This window comes from Caenorhabditis remanei, chromosome V (genome assembly GCF_010183535.1).
Source record: "Caenorhabditis remanei strain PX506 chromosome V, whole genome shotgun sequence".
NCBI classification, from domain to species: domain Eukaryota; kingdom Metazoa; phylum Nematoda; class Chromadorea; order Rhabditida; family Rhabditidae; genus Caenorhabditis; species Caenorhabditis remanei.
In genome coordinates, this window is record NC_071332.1 from 22,203,532 (window position 1) to 22,225,313 (window position 21,782).

At 38.7% G+C, this 21,782-nt stretch overlaps 8 protein-coding genes across 8 annotated transcripts; 5 read left to right on the forward strand and 3 right to left on the reverse strand.

Moving 5' to 3' along the window:
* Nucleotides 1-107: 107 nt before the first annotated feature.
* Nucleotides 108-1,783, forward strand: GCK72_021987 (uncharacterized protein; the record flags this gene model as incomplete). The annotated part of the gene is made up of 6 exons (XM_003105280.2): nt 108-119; nt 167-293; nt 356-458; nt 512-725; nt 770-935; nt 1,443-1,783. 6 exons carry the CDS (start codon nt 108-110, stop codon nt 1,781-1,783), a joined length of 963 nt encoding a protein of 320 aa, XP_003105328.2.
* Nucleotides 1,784-1,992: 209 nt separating this feature from the next.
* GCK72_021988 (uncharacterized protein) lies at nt 1,993-2,344 on the reverse strand (the record flags this gene model as incomplete). The annotated part of the gene is made up of 3 exons (XM_003105172.2): nt 1,993-2,117; nt 2,167-2,272; nt 2,330-2,344. 3 exons carry the CDS (start codon nt 2,342-2,344, stop codon nt 1,993-1,995), a joined length of 246 nt encoding a protein of 81 aa, XP_003105220.1.
* Nucleotides 2,345-6,144: 3,800 nt separating this feature from the next.
* GCK72_021989 (uncharacterized protein) lies at nt 6,145-8,819 on the reverse strand (the record flags this gene model as incomplete). Its single annotated transcript, XM_003105154.2, has 7 exons — nt 6,145-6,298; nt 6,353-6,930; nt 6,980-7,170; nt 7,227-7,389; nt 7,440-7,590; nt 8,003-8,115; nt 8,736-8,819. The coding sequence occupies 7 exons, from the start codon at nt 8,817-8,819 to the stop codon at nt 6,145-6,147; spliced, it is 1,434 nt and encodes a 477-aa protein (XP_003105202.2).
* Nucleotides 8,820-13,492: 4,673 nt separating this feature from the next.
* Nucleotides 13,493-14,315, forward strand: GCK72_021990 (uncharacterized protein; the record flags this gene model as incomplete). The annotated part of the gene is made up of 3 exons (XM_003105215.2): nt 13,493-13,545; nt 13,606-14,154; nt 14,204-14,315. 3 exons carry the CDS (start codon nt 13,493-13,495, stop codon nt 14,313-14,315), a joined length of 714 nt encoding a protein of 237 aa, XP_003105263.2.
* Nucleotides 14,316-14,516: 201 nt separating this feature from the next.
* On the forward strand, nt 14,517-15,482 carry GCK72_021991 (uncharacterized protein; the record flags this gene model as incomplete). Its single annotated transcript, XM_003105151.2, has 7 exons — nt 14,517-14,567; nt 14,610-14,683; nt 14,905-14,998; nt 15,042-15,128; nt 15,178-15,280; nt 15,324-15,405; nt 15,452-15,482. 7 exons carry the CDS (start codon nt 14,517-14,519, stop codon nt 15,480-15,482), a joined length of 522 nt encoding a protein of 173 aa, XP_003105199.2.
* Nucleotides 15,483-15,551: 69 nt separating this feature from the next.
* GCK72_021992 (uncharacterized protein) lies at nt 15,552-16,755 on the reverse strand (the record flags this gene model as incomplete). Its single annotated transcript, XM_003105131.2, has 5 exons — nt 15,552-15,650; nt 15,709-15,931; nt 15,984-16,274; nt 16,318-16,527; nt 16,583-16,755. The coding sequence occupies 5 exons, from the start codon at nt 16,753-16,755 to the stop codon at nt 15,552-15,554; spliced, it is 996 nt and encodes a 331-aa protein (XP_003105179.2).
* A 915-nt stretch (nt 16,756-17,670) lies between these two features.
* Nucleotides 17,671-19,303, forward strand: GCK72_021993 (uncharacterized protein; the record flags this gene model as incomplete). The annotated part of the gene is made up of 6 exons (XM_053734603.1): nt 17,671-17,749; nt 17,801-17,991; nt 18,156-18,219; nt 18,622-18,895; nt 18,949-19,084; nt 19,130-19,303. The coding sequence occupies 6 exons, from the start codon at nt 17,671-17,673 to the stop codon at nt 19,301-19,303; spliced, it is 918 nt and encodes a 305-aa protein (XP_053583516.1).
* Nucleotides 19,304-19,550: 247 nt separating this feature from the next.
* GCK72_021994 (uncharacterized protein) lies at nt 19,551-20,164 on the forward strand (the record flags this gene model as incomplete). Its single annotated transcript, XM_003105297.2, has 3 exons — nt 19,551-19,754; nt 19,800-19,976; nt 20,021-20,164. 3 exons carry the CDS (start codon nt 19,551-19,553, stop codon nt 20,162-20,164), a joined length of 525 nt encoding a protein of 174 aa, XP_003105345.2.
* Between the last annotated feature and the right edge of the window lie 1,618 nt (nt 20,165-21,782).

Here is a 21,782-nt window from a genome sequence, read left to right on the forward strand (position 1 = left end):
GAGCGCACTTGCTGACCGCCCACCGAATTAATTTTTTCGGGAATTTTCGGTCATTTCTCATCACTTTTCATCAACTTTCATCCGATTTCTCTCAAATTTCGTGAAAAATGTCAGAAGCTGTAAGTTTTTCTATTAATATTTACATAATTCACTAGTATTATTTCAGGCAATCGCTGAGAAAGATCTCGGAAACGCTGCCTACAAACAGAAAGACTTCGAAACTGCTCATGTGCACTATGACAAAGCTATCGAGCTCGATGCATCGAATATCACTTTCTACAACAATAAAGCAGGTGAGAAACAAAGAAAAAGAAATAAATTTCCAGGGTAAATTGTCTAAAATAATTTTTTCCAGCCGTTTACTTCGAGGAGAAGAAATACGATGAGTGCATCACATTCTGCGAGAAAGCCATCGAAGTCGGACGTGAAACTCGTGCAGATTACAAATTAATTGCCAAGTGAGCTAAAACTATCTGCAATTTGCATCCTTATTTAAAAAATTAAATTTCAGAGCCATGTCTCGCGCCGGAAACGCGTTCCAAAAGAAAGAGGACCTCCACACTGCTCTTAAATGGTTCCAACGATCGCTCTCCGAGTATCGTGACCCTGAGCTCGTGAAGAAGACCAAGGAGCTTGAGAAGAATCTCAAGGAAGCCGAACGTCTCGCCTATATCAATCCGGAAATCGCTCAAGAGGAGAAGAACAAGGGAAACGACTATTTCAAGGTGAATTTCTTCGTGAAATACGATTAAAACCGATAAAATTTCAGAAAGGAGATTACCCAACAGCAATGAAACACTACAACGAGGCTGTGAAGCGTGATCCAGAAAATGCGATTCTCTACTCGAACCGCGCCGCCTGTCTCACCAAATTGATGGAGTTCCAGCGCGCTTTGAAAGATTGTGATACTTGTATTAGAAGAGACCCGAAATTCGGTAAGTTATTCTTAGAATGGAAAAATGACGTTGTCTCGTCAATCAATGTGCTGAAATTGCGATTTTTCCTGAAGTACTCACAGCGATGGCTTTCGAACGATCTATAAATTTGGATATAGGTACTTTCGACTACGGAGAGTCCTTTTCTGCAGTCAAAACCTGCTAAATGTCTCTGCGAGCCGAGTTATGAACTCTCAAACTTTTCATATGATTAAGCTTTTTCTCATTCAATTCCGAATCGGCGCAAAGATGTTCCCATTTTGGCAACGTACGAGCACAGGTAAACCGCTGGGGAATACAAATGGAAGCGCGCTATTCTGGAATTCCATGTAAAAATGTTGACTATATGAAAAGTTTGAAAGCTCATAACTCGGCTCGCAGAGACATTTAGCCGGTTTTGACTGCAGAAATGGATTCCCCGTAGTCGAAAGTACTTATAACCAAATGTATAGATCGTTTGAAAGCCGCGTCTCCAAAGACTTCCCCTATAAATATTTCCAATTTTAGTCAAGGGATACATCCGCAAAGCCACTTGCCTTGTCGCAATGAAAGAATGGTCGAAGGCTCAACGTGCCTACGAAGACGCTCTTCAAGTGGATCCACACAACGAGGAGGCCCGCGAAGGAGTCCGTACGTGCCTACGAAGCAACGACGAGGATCCGGAGAAGGCGAAGGAGCACTCTCTCGCCGATCCAGAGGTTCAGGAGATTCTTCGCGATCCAGGAATGCGTATGATTTTGGAGCAGATGAGCAACGACCCGGGAGCCGTTCGAGAGCACTTGAAGAATCCGGAAATCTTCTCGAAACTGATGAAACTTCGTGACGCCGGTGTTATTCAGATGCGCTAATTCATTTTCATCCCGTTTTTTTTGTTATTTTTCCCCACATCGGTCTGTGTTTCTTTTTTCGAATCTCTTTTTGACTCTTTTTGACTATTGGACTCCCCGAATCGCCTTATCAGTAAAATATTTATTGTCTTGATTCATAGAAAAACTTCATAGAAAACCCATCACATAGTTTTTAAAGGCACTCGATTTTGATTATAATTCCATAATTGTTAGACCCTCTGACTCTTCATCGGCGGGCTTCGCGTGATCGTTGTATTCGGGCTGCCGCCATTGCTCAGCTCCTTGTACTGATGACGTTGGTTGTACTTTCCGTAGAAGAATCCCAGTGTGCAGCCTAGAACTTTAAGCTTTTATTGTGATTTTATATATGTTTTCAGCCATACCAATCAGAGCGATGCCCACCGCCACCGCCAAAATGAAGACGGCGATCTCGACAGCCTTCAGAAGACTCGCCACCTGTTGCAACGTGTCATTGATGTTCTCGAGCGTCTGGAAAGGAATTCCGAACATGAAGGTGAAAATTGAAATCGGAAAAAGAAAACTCACCGCATCCAATGACATTTTGCGACTGCGCCAAAAGGTGGCCTGAAAGAATTTCTTTTTTCGTCTTATGACAACAATGTTCTCTATTAAAAGAGGCACAATAGGTGAGAAAAGGAATTCAATTCTGACAATGGGACATGGAAATGGCTGGGAATTCTGTTAGAACGTTGTTTGAAAATCTTAGGATTCTAGAAATTTTTCTGGAGAAAACCATGAAACAAATGGAATCATGGGATTTCCAAACAACATATCTATAGGGCAAAGATTGATTCAGCAGAATCGGACCACATTTCTGAAACCACGCCATCTTCAAGAGACGAACACCGAAAAACTGAAAAAGCGGGGGAAGAAAGACAAAACTATACAAAAATATATAAAGAAACACACAAATGTACATGTGTTCACACGCTTTTCTCTCCTCTTCTTCACTATCTCTGTGTCGATTTTTGTCGATTGCAAAATGAAGTGTGCCACGTCATCTCCCAGGGTGCTTTTGTTTTTGTTTGGTTTTTGATTAACACAGATTTTTGAACATAGATTTTTTTCGGTGGTGTCTCTATCTAGCTAGTTGATATGATATATAGATGGATGGGAAGGAACGTACTATATTGCAGATTGGTTTTGTAGACGACACTAGAGAGATCTTTGTTCAAGTTAGACCATCCTGAAGATAACCGGCTGTACCAAAAAGCCTAACAAGGGAATTGACTTTCCTTGTGTGTTGAGAATTCCCTGTAAATTTGTACCCCCATAGTTTTGAATCTGCTCTTATGAATGGTCATAGCGAAAAAGTGCAAAATTCCTGAAAAGTTGGATTTTTTGCTTTGAAAGTTTGCTCAGAGTGCCAATTTGAGAGGAATATCGGGTTCGTAAAGGCAACTGTGATTTCTGTGATGATAAATGAGCAAACTTTCAGAGTATAAAATCCAACTTTTTGGGAGTTTTCCACGTTTTGACTATTACCATTCAAAAGATCAGATTCGAAACTATCGGGGTACAAATTTATAGGGAATTCTCAACGCATAACTTACGGAGGGAAAACCGAAGGTACCACTGTACACCCCGAATCGGAGCAGTCCCTCAGATGTAACAAGAGAAGTTCAAGACGAGCGTGATACTATAAATTGGAATACTTTCGACCCTGCTGATTCTGATTCCAAAACTGCAAGAAAAATCAAACAAATGCTCAAATTATGAGCCGTCAAAAGGGAGTATTATCCTTCACGGAAATCTTCATGAATTGAGGAGGTACGCTTTTCGATACGCGCGGAAGCTTTAATAAAAGTCTGACGGCTCATAACTCGATCCAGGTGAGCATTTGACTGATTTTTCTTGTTGTTTTGGAATCTGCAGGGTCGAATGTATCTGAGGTCCAATTTATAGAAAGAGTTCAACTCGACTCGTCATTAACTTCTCCTGAAAATCTGAGAGACTGCTCTCATCTGGCGTTTACAGTACCTTCGGTTTTGTCTCCGTAAGTTTTGGCAACTTCAAAAATTAGATTGTATATATAAAGAAGTTGTCGATTCTAACGAGAGGAGAAAAAGGAATTTGAAATAAAAAAACAATAAGAGAGATGAGAAAACATATAAACTGACAAGAAAAGCGAGGGAGGAGGACTATATGTTTTGTTTTCCGTTGAAAAGTGATAAAAATGGTAGAGGGTGTAATCGATTCGGAAAAGAAATGGGGGAAACAAGAAGACAAAAGAAAATATAGGGAAAAAGAAGGTTTCAGAAAAGAAGAAGGAGTTTTTAGTTTTACACTGATAGGGGGGAGAGAGAGAAACAAATTGAAATTTAAGTGAAAGCAAACATTTTTCGAAATTTAGAGAGAGAGAGAGAGATAAGGGACGGACAATTTTGATATAAATGTTGCGAGTTATTGTTTATAGTCGTATGTGGAGGAGTACATGGTAATGTTAGACATCATTATAGTTCAAGAATGTTCCTGAACTTTTAACAACAGGAGCTTGAATCTGGATTGAGACTAGAAGACATTCTTTGAAGCCAGAAGATCCTGGCAGATAGAAGTACATCCTGAACTTCTGAGATCTGGAAATCCGTACGTGCAGACAGCGGATGCTGAGTTTTTTGTTGACTCGAACGTCCGGCGGACGGAAAATTGAAGAAAAAAAACGTTTACAGCTTACAAGGGAAGTCCTCGATGTGTCCTCTTTCAAACGACTCAAAAAGTTGGCTCCATAGTTAAAGTTTGACGGCTCATAACTCGGATCACAGAAGGATTTTGAAGAAATTTGTTTCAGATTCGGAATCTACAGACTCGAAAGTATCAGGTACCAAATTCTTGAGTCGTTTAAAAGTGGAAACTTCGATTTTTCGTATGATCCCAACCAAGAGAGTTACAGTAAACATATAAAGTACAGGCCACAAAGAATGCAGTTTTTAGCTGAAAATTGTCAAGTGCGCCGTGACCTCCTTGATTATGGCACGATGTCCTTGAAGTGCATAGATGAAAAGTAAAGCTTCATTTTTGTAGATAACAATTTTTCTGTACGGGCACATCCTCAAAAGTTATTTTTCCCAATCTTGGCTCATTTTCACTGCGAAAAGGAGAGATTGTTGAGCTATGTACATTGAAGATGTGAATTACAAAAATGAAACCATATTCTTGACATGTACTCTCTATAAACAATTGACACTGAGACATTCAATGAGGCCCTGGACCTCGAACAGTACCCATAACAGTAGTTACACCGTAAAAAGTAAGAAAAAATGCGGGAAACCGTCAAAAATGGCTATCTCAATCTATTTTCGAGACTATACATAAAAATCAGATAAGTTTCATTCCTGTTTTTCCTCTATTCTCTTTTATTTTTTGATTTACGACTACGATAAAGGAAACAACAAAAAAAGAGAAGAGAGCGGTTTCCTTTTCTCGAGAAATGTTTCGAATCGACGCGCTTGTTAGTCTCCAAAAAAACATGTGTAGAGACAATAAAGAAGTTTGACCTTCTTCACTCGAATTGAAGATGCTATCAGATTACATTAATCAAATTAACACCGATTGATATGGGTTGGTGGTGGCCTCTTTTTTCTCTCTCGCTTTTTATCGTTTTGGTAGAGAGAAAAAACTGGTGTCTGTACATATAAGAAATGTTTTTATGGTAATGGATATGACTTCTGAACAATTTTTTTTGTAGCGTGATGAAGGTGAAGCCTGACTCGAACAAGTTCTGAAGTTCTGAATTTTAACCTCTAGACATAAAATCTATATCTATTATCGGTTCGCGAATGGTCTTGTAGCTGAAAAATGTTAAATACAGTACTTTTGAGCTTCCCAGATCTGAAAAAAATCTGCAAACCGTTCAAACCACTGCGAGACTAATTGGACCAAATTAGATGCGCTTTTAACATTATATCAGTTCCCAGGGTCATAGAAAGTCCATATAAAGCATTTGCGCTCCAGGAAAATTAGCGCGAAATTCAAAAATATAACCGAAATTTTTTTGTGTGCTCAAAAAATTTAACTCCCTATTGTTCGTCCACGTTATAAACACACGATTTGGCTGAGCGGCAACTCAATTGACAGCCTGCCAAGTGGTGTGCAAACGTGCTTTTTTTCGAATCGCGGGTTTCTTTCGAATGCATATTTTTCAAAAACAGATTCAATTTATATACAAAAAAACTGTAGCCGAATAAGTTAATGTATCACATATGTACTCAAACAGGTAAATCAACAGATAGGTAAAGGAAAGGAATCAATATGCATCAGGGGGAAATGAAAAATGGAGAGTCGCATAACCGGTGTGTTTTTGGAACGAAGAGTTGATATATAATCACAAGATGGTTGAGGAATCACAATGTCGAATTAGCGCTATCCGTGAGTGTATCCGTCTCAGTGGGAACGTGATGAAGGACTGCTTTCTCTGCGTCCACATCATCTTGAACTTCTGGAGACGTCAGAGCTTCTGTACTCGTTTCTGTGGATTCAAGGGAACGGAGATTAGAGCTGAAATTCAAACGAATTAGAATATGTTTTTGTCGTTTTGAAAAAAAAACTCACATCATTAAAACAATAGCTGGAATTATAATAACTGGCATAATAACAAATGAGAGCTCGGGGAAGAATTTCAGAGATAATGGGAATGTGATATGGAAGACCCATGAAGACGTCAGATTACATACTGCTTCGATTCCGGCGACCAACGAGAAGGCAGTGCCTCTTTCATGCTCTCCAACGTTACTTGAAATCAAACTTCTTAACGCAGTAGCCGGAAATTTCGAGAACATTTCGAAACAAACGACTCCAAACACTGCATAATCATCCCAGGCAATCGCATACCATGCTCTTCCAATACTTCTCGTCGCCAACCCAAAGATCGCCAGTCGAACATCAGTGACACCCGCATTTTTGAGCGCTGGGAAGGCTAACATTGCCATGACAGTAGTCATTGCCTGATTTATAGCTTTCAAGTAGCCATACTTCTCGGCACCCCAATAGAATTTGTGTTTCAAATAGAAGAACAGGATTCGTGTGGATCCGATGAATGCGAAGTAGGAGATGGCAAAGGAGAAATAGAGGATTCTGAGGTTACACTTCGTGGTGGGTGACTTGTTTTCGAAGAGTTGCGAAGCGCCGTTCTGAAATTTTTTGTTGTAAACTACTTCGGTGTTTTCTCTCAGAACTTACACATAAAGAAAACTGCTTTCTCTTTGACTCCCCATCCAAAAGTGTTGGCTCCGGCTCCGGCTCATGGTACACGACGTCTTTCATCAGAAGGGCTGATACAAACGCAATGAGATGTGCAATAATGAAGAAGCTGGCCATTCCAAGATAACCAGTGACTTCTAAGCGGGAGCTGATAAGGAATCCGACCATTGCTGGAAAATGGAAAATTAGATTTTGATTTTAAAATATCGAGCTGCTTAAAACTTACATCCAAAAGAGATGGTTCCTTCCAACCTTGCAATCGCCTTCGCTCTCTCCTTTGAATCAGTATGCATTGTACTGACAATAGCAAATGCGCCGGAAGTTATAGACATATACCCTCCAAATATACCGTATATCACTTCAGAGACTATGAAGTAGTACGGTGATAGCTGGAAACGTTATTCTTTTATATATTTTTCAGAGCCAAACTTAGACCTACCCTTGGCCAAATCACTTGTATTATGATAGTGAAGTCTGAGATGAAGAGGCCGGTGAATGGAATCAAAAACGCTAATTTTCGAGACTTCATGTCACTTAACTGGCCAATCCATCGACTTGTGACAAATGCTGTGAGGCATAGTCCCGTACTCCTGAAGTTAGATGTTTTAGAAATGTCACTTTTCCCCTTATTTCCCTTGTTGCTCTTTTGATATTATTCGTTTCTAAAACCCCTAATTTTCTTTTCCAAGTAATCCATTTTGTACACATTTGACATTTAGATATGAAATTTCTAGAAAATCTAATTGTTATTTTGGTTTCACGGGCAAAACCAGATGATGTTATCGTGCAAAATTGTGTGTAGTTTGAATTGTCATAGCTACTCATGACCAAACCAAATAAATTCTTCAAAATGTATTCCTCTGACATTCCCAATTATGAGACTCTTAGAATTTTGAAACCCAATAACAACTCGCTCCCGTTTGGACGTAAACAGAAGCCAGGTGACATGTCGTGTGGTGCATTTCGTCATGACAACGAGTTGAAAACGAAGCGGAAACTCACGAAGTCAAAAGAATTATGTTGGCCAGAGAATGGACGGCCTCGTCCTTTGCAGCTGCCTCTCGAGATATGCATGCGACTTCGGGATCCGTAGAATTGGAGAGAGATATACAGGCCTGAAGATAACTGATTGAAAATTGAAAATTGTTTGGAATACTGTAGAAATCAGGAATTTTTTCTTGAAAACGCAACTTTTCAAATTTTGACATTTTTGTAATTTTTTGATTTTCTAAGCGAAAGGGCGGGTTGAATTTTGAAAAATCAAAACAACTTTTTACCTAACTTTTAATGCAAACCGGGCCGAAACGGGCCGACACGGGCCGGCGCGTAACTCGCTTCAAACTCAATGTTATGAGCTGAAAAATAAACCAAAATGTAGATCTCGACGAGTTCTATGACACTGACCTACTACGGGCCGGATGGCTATTCGGTAATGTGCCGCGGGCCGGGAAAAAGTGTCCAAAATCGCGAAAATGGCCAAAAAAGCCATTCGGAAAAAGTGTCCAAAATCGCGAAAATGTCCAAAAAAGCCATTCTAGCCCGGCCCGCGGCACATTAACAAATAGCCATCCGGCCCGTAGTAGGTCAGTGTCATAGAACTCGTCGAGATCTACATTTTGGTTTATTTTTCAGCTCATAACATTGAGTTTGAAGCGAGTTACGCGCCGGCCCGTGTCGGCCCGTTTCGGCCCGGTTTGCAAGTATGCTTTTAAACTTTCTGGAAAAACCCACTCACCTTATAAAAAATCAACGACTGGAAAACTGGAAAAAATACTGACGTGGTTACTGCATATAGAAATATGGTTATATAAACACCCATCTGTCTGAAAATCAACTTTTGGGGGAAGAGAAGAGGAAACGGAAACAAAAAAAATGAAAAGATCATAAAATGAACGGAAAATAAAATAAAACACAAACGGAGAGAGTGGCTTTATGAATCTTGTTGAGGGGATCAAAAACCAGAAAGTGTTCAGTTTTTTTGGCCACGCCTACTTTTTCGTGCCGTATGATTGAAATTTTGAGATATGCGAGCCCCGTTATCAGTGCGCATGTTTAGAAAGTGCGCGTGGTCTTGCGGAGGGAGGAGTCTAAGTGAAAGGAGTTTGAGGTCTTTTTAAACCAATTTCTTTCTGGAAAAAAGCTAAAAACTAAGGATTTGAAAACTGGTTTTCAAGCGGTTCCGAATTAATCGCTGAATTTTTTTCCAGCTAAAAAAATTCAATTTTTGAAAAATTGAAAACTCGATCAAAAATTGGTCACTTGAAGTTTCCCTCGGAACATTTTCGATCACTTGAACTTTTTGGGTTTTTTTAGAGTCGAAGACACATGAAAGACACGAGAATGAGAAAAACGGCAAAAAATCATTTTTAAAGATTCTGAAGGCTCAAGATTACTGTAACTGATGTACATATATAAATATTTTCTGTAATCTTAAAGGTTCTTCATTTTTGAAAAGTATTTATCATAAATTTAAAAAAATTGTAAAACCTCATGGACACTCTTAAGAACCACCTTACACATAATAAGGAACTAAAAGTTTCAGAAAGAAACCAGGAAGTTTTATGGATAAGGAACAAAAGTGCAGACAAAACAACAAAATATGATTTTTTTTTAGAGAAAAAAGATTTTTTTAAATTAATTTTTTTTGCTGGATTATTTTTTTCAATTTCGCCCTTATCATCTGTGCCGCTTCCACAGATAATTGGGATGGGAAAGGAGAGGAAATCTCAAAAAAATTCTTGGCGCGGAATTCAAGAATTCAAAAATTCCAAATAGTGAGTGACTAATCGGCTAAAAACAAGCAACACAAAAAATAGTGAAAAAAGTAGTGGGAAATTTCTGTCTCTCTATTGAAAACCAGGAGACGCAGGAGTTGGGACCCGTCGGAACGAGAGAGTACACGAATTCATGAGAGTTGATCAGACAAAAAATGGGAGCGCGATGGGAGGGATGCATGTGTGAGGGAGGAGGCAAAATATGAAAACCAGGGGCAAAAAAAGAGAATGAGGAGGAGGAGGAGTAGCCTCGTGGCGACAACGTTGACCACAATGGAGAGGTGGTGACACGTGGCGAAATGGAGAAATTGAATAAAAAAGTGGAAAGCGCGTGGGAGATGTGGGATTTTCAGATTTCAGATATACTAAGAAAAACTTGAATTTTGGGACGGATACCTGATTTCAATCATACTTGCAGCGTAACTTGCTTAAAACGCAATGTTATGGGCTGAAAAATATACCAAAATGTAGATCTCGGTGAGCTCTACAGTACTGACCACTGCGACAACTTGTTTTTTGACCGTAACTTCTTTGAATGATGGCCTTTTGCTAATAGTAAGTTTTTGGAGTTATATTTTAAGCAGTATCAGAAACATATTTAATTTACTGGATTCAATTTTGTGCAATGTCTTTGAAAAATCGGATATTATTGAAAATTCATGAAAATTCGAAGAAATCGAGGTTCTCACTTATCATCTCAGTGCACCTGGATTTGAAGAGATAAACAAAGGAAATGATGATTTTAGTATTAAAAAAACCGTATGTCCGTAACCTACCACGGACCGGATGGCTGTTCTATTCGACAATGTAGCGCGGGCCGGGCTAGAGTGGTTTTTTGTAATTTTTGCGTTTTTTGACACTTTTTCCGGCCCGAAGTAAGTTATTGACATAGAACTCGTCGAGATCTACATTTTGGTATATTTTTCAGCTCATAATATTGAGTATCAATCGAGTTACGCCCCAGTATGGTTTCAACTACATTTTAGACAACGTGAGCTAGAACCTCTTCTTACTAGATATACTCAAACTGAAGTTGTGAAAAAACAGCTTTCAAAACAAAAAGAGTCGACTAGACTTGCCCAAACCAGATAAAATTTTGATTTATCTCAAAGTGTGGGTTAGATCAATCAGCGGGGAGGGTTCAACTGTTTGTCTCAAACTTACGATTTGAACTCATTCATCTTGGCAAAATAAACAAAGTGTCAATTTCAACCAGACGGGAGAAAATAGCAGGTTGAAATTTTTAAACATAATACAGAGTCAGGGTGTGATTGGTTGATTTGGGAATTAATTTTGTGAGCGACTTTCAACCAGGCTACGTATTATACATCTGACATTTCAGGGCACATATGTATTTATCACCAATTTCTAATCTGAACTTTCCCGAGCCATTCTCTTATCACCTAACCAGCGCGTTCAATATGTCACGCTTTTTTGATCAATGGAAAATTCCATACTATATTTGACACCAACGTTTTTTTGGTCATCTTATCTTTTCTTCTTATACTATTAACTGTCAATTACGTCAAAAACTGATGGAATGAGACAAAGAAAAGTATCATCAAAGAGCACTGGAATTTGCCTTTTGTCTATTGAGACACCGATGGGTGGAGCATATGAAGGCAAGACAAGACACACCTTCTGATTCTAGAATGCTGTTTTCAACTGAAGTGACAAAATACATAGAGTAACTTGTCATTGGATATAGCTAACCGAAATAAGGATGAGAATACAAATCTTGCAATATAATGGTTTCCTAGCAGGGCGTGGCTAGACAGTCTTGTACTTTTAACCTAAAAGCCGCCAAAAGGCATAGACCTCTCAACAACACGCATATGTCCCTGGGTGACACCTGGTACTGGTACCATGCTGTCTAGACACATGTCTCCAAAAGTAAATTTCAATAAACCGACGATGAAACCCTTTGCCCTTTTACACAAGCTCCACCCCCTCGCAGAGATTATCTGGAAACACCAATGAGCACACCGTTCCCCACGTTCTCTGAACTCTTTGGCCTTGACCCTCCACAAGTATCAATAGAGATAAAATGCGTGGGAAGAGGGAAGTGTCAAAAATGGTCGATTTATAATACGGACGGGCAAATAGTGCAAAGAACATTGGATGGGAGATTTACTAGACCGAAATAATGGAATTAATTTCGAACGAATCGAAAAAATCGTGTTGGTGAATGAACGGATGAAATTGGAAAAATGGAAGATCAAAAAACAATTTGGTCGGTCAAGGAAATGAAATTTTGAGGTGGATAGATAAGTTTTATACATGTTTAGATCTAGGTCATATATGGAATATTTTGCAACCTTTTAACCACGGATAGTCCAGGTAATTTTCAAAAGTCCCTGAAACAACCTTATAAAGTTCTGACTTTCTTGGGCTGTGCTGCCCATCATGTTTTTAAAAAACTTATTCTGTTCCTATCTAGACCAGCCATTTTTTCTAGGGTAATACATAATTTTTCAACCCGAAACTTTCTCGATGAAAAAATTGAAAATTGAAAAAAAATCATGTTGATCCGCCACCAAAGATCAAATCCCCTCTAACTTCTAGAGGTATCCGTTTTTTGATCTGATCTGTGTTGAACAAATAAAAAGATCAAAACTCCTCCCTGACACATCGGGGACAAAATATACACATACAATGACAGGATGGGTGGATGGACTACAAACTCCGTAGGAGATATATATGGATGAGTTTGTGGGCATGATTTATTCTGAATTATTCAGACTTGTCAAAAATCGGGCCGGTGCGAACCTTCTCTTGGAATGGATCCAAAAGTGGGTACTAACTTCTTTGCAAAATTTTCTGAAATTTTTTTTTAATTTAGAGTGAAAATGCTTAAATTATCATACTTATTCATCTTTTGATTGAGTTTTAAATTTTTAGTCGAAAACAATACTTTTTCAAAAAAAATTTCAAAAAATGTTCAAAAAATGTTTCAAAACGGGCCGAAATTTTTTTTATATGACAAAATTTTTCACAGATTCTGAGCTATTTATTTCATTCAAAAATCCGTCAAGACGGTGCAGTGAAATTTGATAGGCAGTACAATGGCTTCTCTGTAATCAAACTAAAACTTTTCACCAATAATTAAATCCTTATGAGTCTTCACAAGTAGCCGACAGGAAAGCATGAATCTCCAATTACCGGTAATGTCGATCGTATCTCCACATGGATTACCTGTGACCCGGCCTTTCCGATCACCTGCTCACTACATTCGAGTCTAATTAGTCGATTGATGTTATCTTCTCTCCGAGTGCGAGTCTCCTACGGATACACATAATCCGAGCTAATGCCATATGGCTATATTCTCTCATTCGTGTTGCTAGTTTAGTCTCACTCACTCTCTCTCTCTCTCGTAAAAGTGTATTCCTCTTCTACTTTTGATTTTTGTTGCGTGCGTCCGCATTGCTGAAACTACATAAATGAACGTGTTTGAACTGTGAGTTTTGTTTTTAATTTGGTTTTAATTGAAAACTTTTTGAAAAAATACTTTTAAAATCAATAAAACTTGTTTTTTCTCAGAATTTCCCACACCCTTGGTAATGAAACTACCACTGCGGCCTCTTTTCCAAAAAGATACGCACCTCCACAACTTAAAATAACTATTCATTGGGAGAATGGGAGATTCAAGTCTCGAATTCATCAAATTGATAAAAGACGTCACGAGTGTGCGACCTGGAAAGTCATGTTGTGGAAAAACATGGAGTACTCAAAGAATATGAAGAGAATCGGAAAAGATTGGACAGTTATTGAGTGAGTATAGACACAGATTTTCAACGAAAAGGTCATGAAAGCATAAAGTGTTTTTTCCAGGACCTGCCCATCATCTTCCAAAACCAACATCTTCTCGACCGATCCGATAAGTACGACATCTGAACTTATCACACACTTCCAGAGAATCTACCGTAAAGTTAACTTCTCTCTCCGATTCGAAAACGTTGATATGGGAGAACACGGCCTTTACAAATGGAAATTCCTCGCACAGGCTCGAATGATCGCCTTGGTGGACTCAAACATCTACCCATTTCACATTCAAGAGTTTCAATCTATGCTTCGACCACATCAAGAGTTGTATATAGACAGTGGATCGGTGGAGTTGGAAAATGCGCCAAAAGTCAGAAAGATCACTATCAAGACTTCTCAGTATTTCATCCCCAATAAGTTTAAAAACTATAAATGCGAGCATCTAGAAGTTCTGAAATACTCAATGAACTACAATGACCCTGTAGACTTCATAAATAATTGGTTGGCCGGAGAACATAAGAGTTTGAAAACATTCACTCTTCACGATGTTGACGAAAAATGGGTGACCGTATTGCTGAAACTAGATGAATGTGATGAGGGACCGAAATGTTATAAGCGGTCAGTTATTACTTCGTCAGAGTACATATTTTTAATTCTTTTTTTTCAGTGGCTCAAAAATCATCGAATTCAACAGCAGCCGTATTGTTTTCAGCAATGGGAGAATGGCGACCGTGAATTTTACAGATACTGGTGTCCTGATATTCGTTGTCTGTGATTGACTTTTTTTTATGAATCTTGTTTATTTTTTCTGTGTATTTTTTTATCCAATAAAGCAGAACTTGCAATTTGACCCCAGACCCTTACCCCGGCACTCTGAATCCCTACACTCTAAAAGCGTGTAACCCGGTAACCCGTCAACGTACACCACCACTAAAAAATCCACGACTCTCCAAAAAAAATTCAGAAAACCAAAAATTCCAATGGTCACCCCGCGAATCACTCGGAAATTCTTGATCGCCATGAAAATTCAGGTAATTTTTTTTCGTTGGCTTTCCAGTTTAAGAAATTTTCAGAATATTCTCGAGAACTATGGTCTCTACAATGCCTTATTGGCTGTGTGTATCCTTGGTTCGATTTGTTTGGACACGTAAGTTGATTCAAAGTTGAAGACCGCCCTGTGAGAATTTTAAGTCACCACAGTCGTGTTGCGTGCGCGTCGCGCTTTATATTGAAAAAACGGCAAATAAACGTAAAATTTGAATTTGGCACTTAGCCAAGTATTCTTTTTGGGACCCTTTGCGACGAAGCGCGTTTCGACCTTACGCTTCTTATGTTATCCATTGTCAAAAAACCCTATTCAATTCCCAGTTTCATCGCCTGGAGAGGATATATGTTCAATGCAACCAGTGAGGATGACCAATACTCAACATTGATCTACTTTTTCGGATTGGTTGGCTATTTTGTGAGTTTTAATCCTTTTTTAAGCCAATAGTTCTAATTTTCAGATGGTCTGCGCTGTTCTTGGAGACATCTTCTTCGATCGCCCCCATAATCGACCAGCAATGGGAATTTTCGATGGTCTAGTGATAAGTGTAAGCATCGACAATCAATACTAATCTTAAGTAATCCATATGATTTTAGATTCTTCATTTCTTCCTCCTCTTCTGCTATTTCTTCTACTGGGTCTCTTTGCCTGCCGACGTCTGGAACCCATGCCAATATTATATGCCAGATTTTTATTGGGGTGAGAAAAACCTTTGATTTTAATTTATATGAAAAAATTACAGTATCCTTCCGTATTACCCCATTGCTCCTTTTCTGTCAGACGGTGCTTTCTGGGTCATGTGCATTCGTGATCTACCGAAAGAGGTAGGTCAAATAACTTATTGTTAAAAATAAAAATAATAACTTTTAGGCAAAGCCTTCCCGAAAGATATTGTGTCTAGGAGCTGTTACTTGTTGAAGAATGAATAAAATTTTATTTGTATAATATATCGAAGCTATAACATCAAAAGTTAAAGGCCTAACGCCTTTTTGACCAGCTTGGTAACCTCAATAGCGGTACCCCACCCAAGTGTGAATCCATTACTTCCGTGACCATAATGATGAACGACCTGAAAATTTGTACGGATGTCTGTTTGTCCCGGTATCCAGATATCCCGTTATACTCACCGTATACTCTTTCCCACTTCCACTTGCCGTTCGTTTCTGCGCCTCGATTCTAACATGTTTACGGCCTGGACGGAGTGCTGACCACTCCTTCACTATTTTCGGTTCCCGCATTCCAGGGTGTAATTTGATGTATCTGGACAAAATATCATTTCGGTCCTCATCAGTGATTTCCAGGTCCCAACGATTGTCCTGTTTAGTAGAGCCAATTACTACACTGTGCTCTCTGCAAGAGTTCCATTAAATAGGAATGACAACAGCAAAACTTTTCGACCTACTTTGGAATCGTGAATGTGGTAAAATCCCTGTAATTGAAGTGCTTATGCCATGGAGCGTCCACTTCCAAAATGACTCCGCGAATCGGATAACATGTGTCATCATCTCCAGCCAATTTGCCGCCATATAATCCAGCGCAGTTTACAATTATATCATAGCCACCGTCGGCTACGGTGTCAAGGCTAGTCACTTCTTCCTGTTTGAACTCTACTTTTTGTTCCAAAAGCAAATTTTTAAGGTATGGAACGTATTTATTCCCTTCTGAAGCATATGCAGTGTAATGGATACAGTGTCTGAAATATATCGGTCAATTCACCTCTTGATCTACCTACTCACTTAGATGGCTCTGGGAACATGTCCAATCTCTCCCGATCGTCCAAAAATCGGAAATTATAGACGATATCTCCATAAGCTCTTTGTTGCTGTTTCAACGACTCCAAATTATCCGATTGAATATGTCCGGACACCAATTTCACACCAGTCTCCGTTCCTTTTGTGGTACGATACAAATGGGAGAACCAGGCGAATGAGGCACGTCCGTATTCGCTAGAAAAAGAGAAAACTACACATGAGCAACAGAAGAAAAAAACAAAACTCTTACGTGTTCTCCTCATAATCAATTCGAAATAGCCCAGCTGGTCCGGCACTACACGATTTCTCAAATGGCTTATCGTGAAGTACTGTGATGCGAGAGTTTGGGATGGCTTTGGCGATCTGGAGGGCAGAAGTGCATCCGATGACGCCTTCTCCGATTACAGCGATTTTGGGGATCATAGCGGTGAAGAAATTCTGGATAAATGATATTGAAAAGGAGACGATTTTTTTTTTCATAGAACACGTAAAATATGAATTGAAAAACACTTTTTTTCTCAAAAAAACTAAATTTAAGAACTGAGATTCTTGCTCGAAAACCAATCATTATATACTCTCTTCTCTCATCAGAGAACACGCAACCTCGTGGCAATAGGAGAGAGTACTCATCAACATGTTATGTGGAAGGAAGAGAGAGGAAGAGAGAGGAAGAGAAATAGGCTGTTAGAAAAGGTTTTTGATGCTGCAAAGATAGAGAGATAACGAGACTGGCCACATGTGTGTTAGATCAAACGAACATATTTCACACCTCACAAAGAACAATGAACGATTTCCAAGAAAACTGACTCCGAGTTTCAGAATCTTATGTAAAAAAAACATTTTCAAAAAGCAGAAGTGTCAAAAATCGGGTCGGACCGTCGGATTAAAAATTGGGAAGTGTTCCGAAAATTCAGATTTACAGTGTATAAATTACCATACATATTCACCTTTTGATTGAATTTTAAGTTTTTAGTCGAAAACTAGACTTTTTCAAACATTTAAAAAAAATTTGATTCAAAACGGGCCGAATAATTTCGATCCCGGCCCGTGCCAAGTCTGTCAAAAAGAATATGTACTCAAATTAAAAATACAAAATGGGTACACAAAAGCCCTGTGAGATTTCTTTCTGTACCTGTTCTTATCATATCTACGTCACTATATATCTTTTAGAACAGAAAAGATTATAAATCAAGATGAAATGAAATTGAAGACGAAAAAGAAGAAGAAGAGAAAGAAAATGTGTTAAACATTACAATCACGCTGTCCATTTAAAACCTTGTAATTTTTTGATCGATTTTTAATTGGATTGATTTAATTTTGTTTCCAAAAACTATTGACATGATCGCCGTTCCCACCCAAAATGTGGTTCAGTTAGCATGTGGATTTTTCATCAACTTTGTTGCTTTTAATACACAAGGTTAGAACTATAATTACTTAATTAGAATTATAAAAACCATTTTATTTTCAGGATTCATCGAAGAATCCGTAATCGACAGTGTCTCCAGAGACGGTTCTATCAATAAGCATGCTGGCTATTACAGTCTGGCGATCATCTATGCATTCTACACAGTGGGAAATTTGACGGCCGCCCAGATGGTGGATGTACTGACACCGAAATGGGCAATGTGTATTGGTGCATTGTGTTATGGAAGTTTTCAGGTTGGTTTTTCAGAAAATAAAGGTTCAACCAAAAGTTGTTCTATTATAGGTTGGATTTCTGTTTCTCAACTCCACATATTTGTACATATCGAGTGCAGTTTTAGGATTTGGTGCCGCCAGTTAGCTTTCATTTTGTCTTGAACTGTAAGATTCCAATTTTCCAGTTCTGTGGACCGGCCAAGGCTCATATCTCTCTCAAAACTGCACCAAAGAGACCAGTAGCAGAATGTCAGCGCTACTATGGGGAATGCATGAATGCTGTCTAATAGGTGGTGGATTATTGATCTATGTGGTGTTTTCAGTAACAGACTCTTATGATATTATACCCCAGTTTACAGTAAGATTAAACACATCTCATATCCAGAAGGAAACTGGTTTCAGATCAAATTGCTCTACACTGTGTTCACAGTCTTGTCTATTATTTCTGCTTGTGTTTTTTCTTTGCTTCGTGAGCCTGTATACAAAAAAGAGAAAGCAAATTGCTATAAAAAACTGATGACCTCAACATTTCGGTTATTAATCACAAAGAAGATGTGGATGTTGGCAGTCATTTTTTCGTATGCCGGTATTGAACAGAGTTTTTGGACAGGTTTGTTTAAAAAGTTTTAAAAATCTCAAGAAATTCTTCAGGCATTTACCCGACTTGTGTCTCGTTCACACGTCAAATTGGGTACAACACCAAAGGTCTTATGGCTCTGAACCTAATATGCATTGGTATTGGACAAGTATCCGCCGGTATCCTTTTAGGAACCCTTGGGGACAAAACTCGAAAACTTGGCCGAGATTATCTAATCTTATTTGCCACCTTGATTCATGTCGGGGCTTACATTTTATGTGCCCTCAACTTTCCAGCCGATGCATCATTGACGAAAACTGACGAGTCTGGAATGTTTTGGAAACCTAAGTGAGATAATAATCGGCATTGAGACTTTAAAACTTTAAAAATTTCAATTTCAGTAAGAATATAGCGTTGGCTATCGGAGTTCTATTGGGTTTTGCGGATTGCTGTTGGAACACCCAAATTATGTCACTGCTATGTGAGACCTACCCAGAGAAAAGTGCACAGGCCTTTGCAATTTTCAAGTTTTATGAGGTACTTTTGTCTGAAATATGATTAACTCTATCCATCTTTTTTCAGTCTGCTCTCTCCTGTGCCACATTCATTTTCTCTTCACTAGTGTCTCTCTACTGGCTACTGGGCACCCTCTCAACATTTGCAGTTTTAGCATTAATTTCATTTTTTATTGTGGAAAGAGAACGTGTAGAGATAGAAACAACTACAGATTCTGTGGAGATTGACGTCAAAATTTGAGAAAATAAAGAAAAAGAAAATGAAGATTTTTTTCCCAATTTTTTGTTTGGTACCCATTTTCTAAAACAGCTGTGCTTCTGTGACTTCTCTGATTCTCTTAATTTTGTTTCTATCTCTTTCTTGATTCGATTTGACGAGAAGCGTTTGACTCTTTTCTTTCTTGTTTCCTAACTTTCATGTTTAGTTTTTTTCTCTAAATTTTTGTTTTCTTTAAGAACATTTTCTGAGTTTAAAGATACTTTTAAAGATGAAATTGTTGCTCCTTACCCTGATATTCCTTCCGGTCGCTTTATCCTCTGGATGTACTACCACTGATCAAATAAGATTTCTGCAATGCAAAGGGACTATCGTAAAAATCCAAGATTTGTTGAAGCTCTATGCTCCGTATACGGACGCCTCGATTCCTCCAACAGTGTTCAAGCAGATCTCAAAGTTGTGCAAACGAACTTTGGTAAGATTATCAGATTTTTTTGTTTTCTCATAATCTACATTCCAGACTTGTGTCGAACAGATCGAATGCGTTGAAGCCAAAAAAGGAGTGTCCATGATGGATTATGCATGCGAGGGCATTGAAATGAGCTCAGGACCCTTTGGTGATTGTATGGTGAAACTTCAATCAAATCTACCTGATCCGAAGAAATATCCGTGCTCAGAACTTTTTGAAAAAGATTCGGTAATTCTTCCTGTCCCAAAAAATTTAATTGTTTTCAATTCTAGCTTGATACCATCTCGAAGGGCTGCAAAATGTTCACAGAAGATGTGGAATGTGTGAAGAATGTGGCAAAAGACTATTGTGGTGCTCCCGCTGCTGACGCGTTTAAGAAAGGAATCCCGTTTATGAAGAACTTGATGAAATGTTAAGTAAATGGAATGGATTTTCTTTAAAAATTGTTTTAAATAAGAGTTTGAGAATAAAAATTAAAAAATTTTCTAAAAAATTTTGTCTATGATGAGAAATCTTACAGAGGTGAAAGACATGTCTACATTTCAGAACTTCTCTATGTCTGTATTTAGTTGTGAAAAATGCAAGATTATATCAAAAATTTATTTATATAGAATCTTACTTTATTCTGACAAGCAATGTAATACGGGACGATAAGGCCCATCCCACTTCCGCAGCTGCGCTCTATTGAGAAATCGCGCTTCCCTAAAACTTTTCAAAACGGCTGCGGAGGTTGCCCTGCCCTCTTCGTGGGACGGTTTAAATAAGGAGCAGAGCCGCGGTATGTACCAATTGCTGATTTTTCTCTTTTTTCTCAATTTTACTTTCTCAACTCAATTACCATAATGCAAATTCCGCAACATTCTCAATTTCGTTTTCCCTTTGTCTAGGCCTTCATCTATTTTCCACTCCCCGCTCCCCCTCCCCCCGAACAATACCAGAGAATCCGTCGCAAAAAAGATGAATCGCAGAGAGTGGATGTACCAAAGAAGCTGCGAAAACGGGAAGATGTGACAACATTCATTCAAAAACCACAACACAAAATGAGCTCCCATCATGGGGAAGAAGAAGGGAGTGTGTAAAAAAGAAGAAGGGACACATTCGGCGTGGGTGACAGAAGAAAAGAGCACCCAATTGCTCTTCTCTTCTTCCTTTCTTCTGTTCGTTGTCCTCACCCCATATTCTTTTTTTCCTTGAATCCCTTCCCTCCCCTTTTTTTACTTGGAGCCCTCAAAGTGCTCCATGGACCACACAGCTGCTCTTCTCTTCTTTTTTTTAACCTTCTTTTCTCTTTTACTCTTTTTTTCTGAGTTCCATTTTTTGTGCGGCTGTCCCATTGCTCGCACCTAGGAGATTTATGGGTTTTGCTCCGTTTTAGTCTTAGGAAAAGAAGGAATTTTAGATTTTTTTGCGTTATTTCTTGACAGACTTACCCTTCAAAGCGCGTACCTTTCCTATGCATCAAAAAATTTTCCTCTCAACTTTTTTCTCGTTTTCCATATACCCATACCTCTCAACTAACCACCCATGCTGCTGTGAACTTTGGTTTTGCTCCAGGAAACCGCCTGGAGCACAATTTGTCCCAGCAGCCAGGTGGTGTCACTTGAGCAATATGGGACTCTTTATTTGTGGTTTAGGAGGAAGTTTGACTTTAAAGAGCACTAGAGAATTTATGAGATGTTCTGTGTTTTCAAACGTTTTGCTTGCTGCAATTCGTTAAGCTTTTAAACCTATCTCACTAATATGGCCTACGGTACTGTAATTCAGGAAAATTATTTAAAAAAAGAGGCGTGGCTATCGCTAAGAACTATTATGAAACCGTGGGCGGTCGATACAAGAACTACAAACAGATGTAAGTAATTGGTTGAGCGCATATGTTATCTCTTCCAATTTTTAACTGCCTGAATGAGTTTCAAAGCCAATTATTACAATTGTTCCCAGGTATTTGTGATATGGCCAGAATTTTTCAGAAAATCTTTCATCCCAGGACTCGACTTGATTTTGTAATACTTACATGTGTTATGGATACCTCATTTA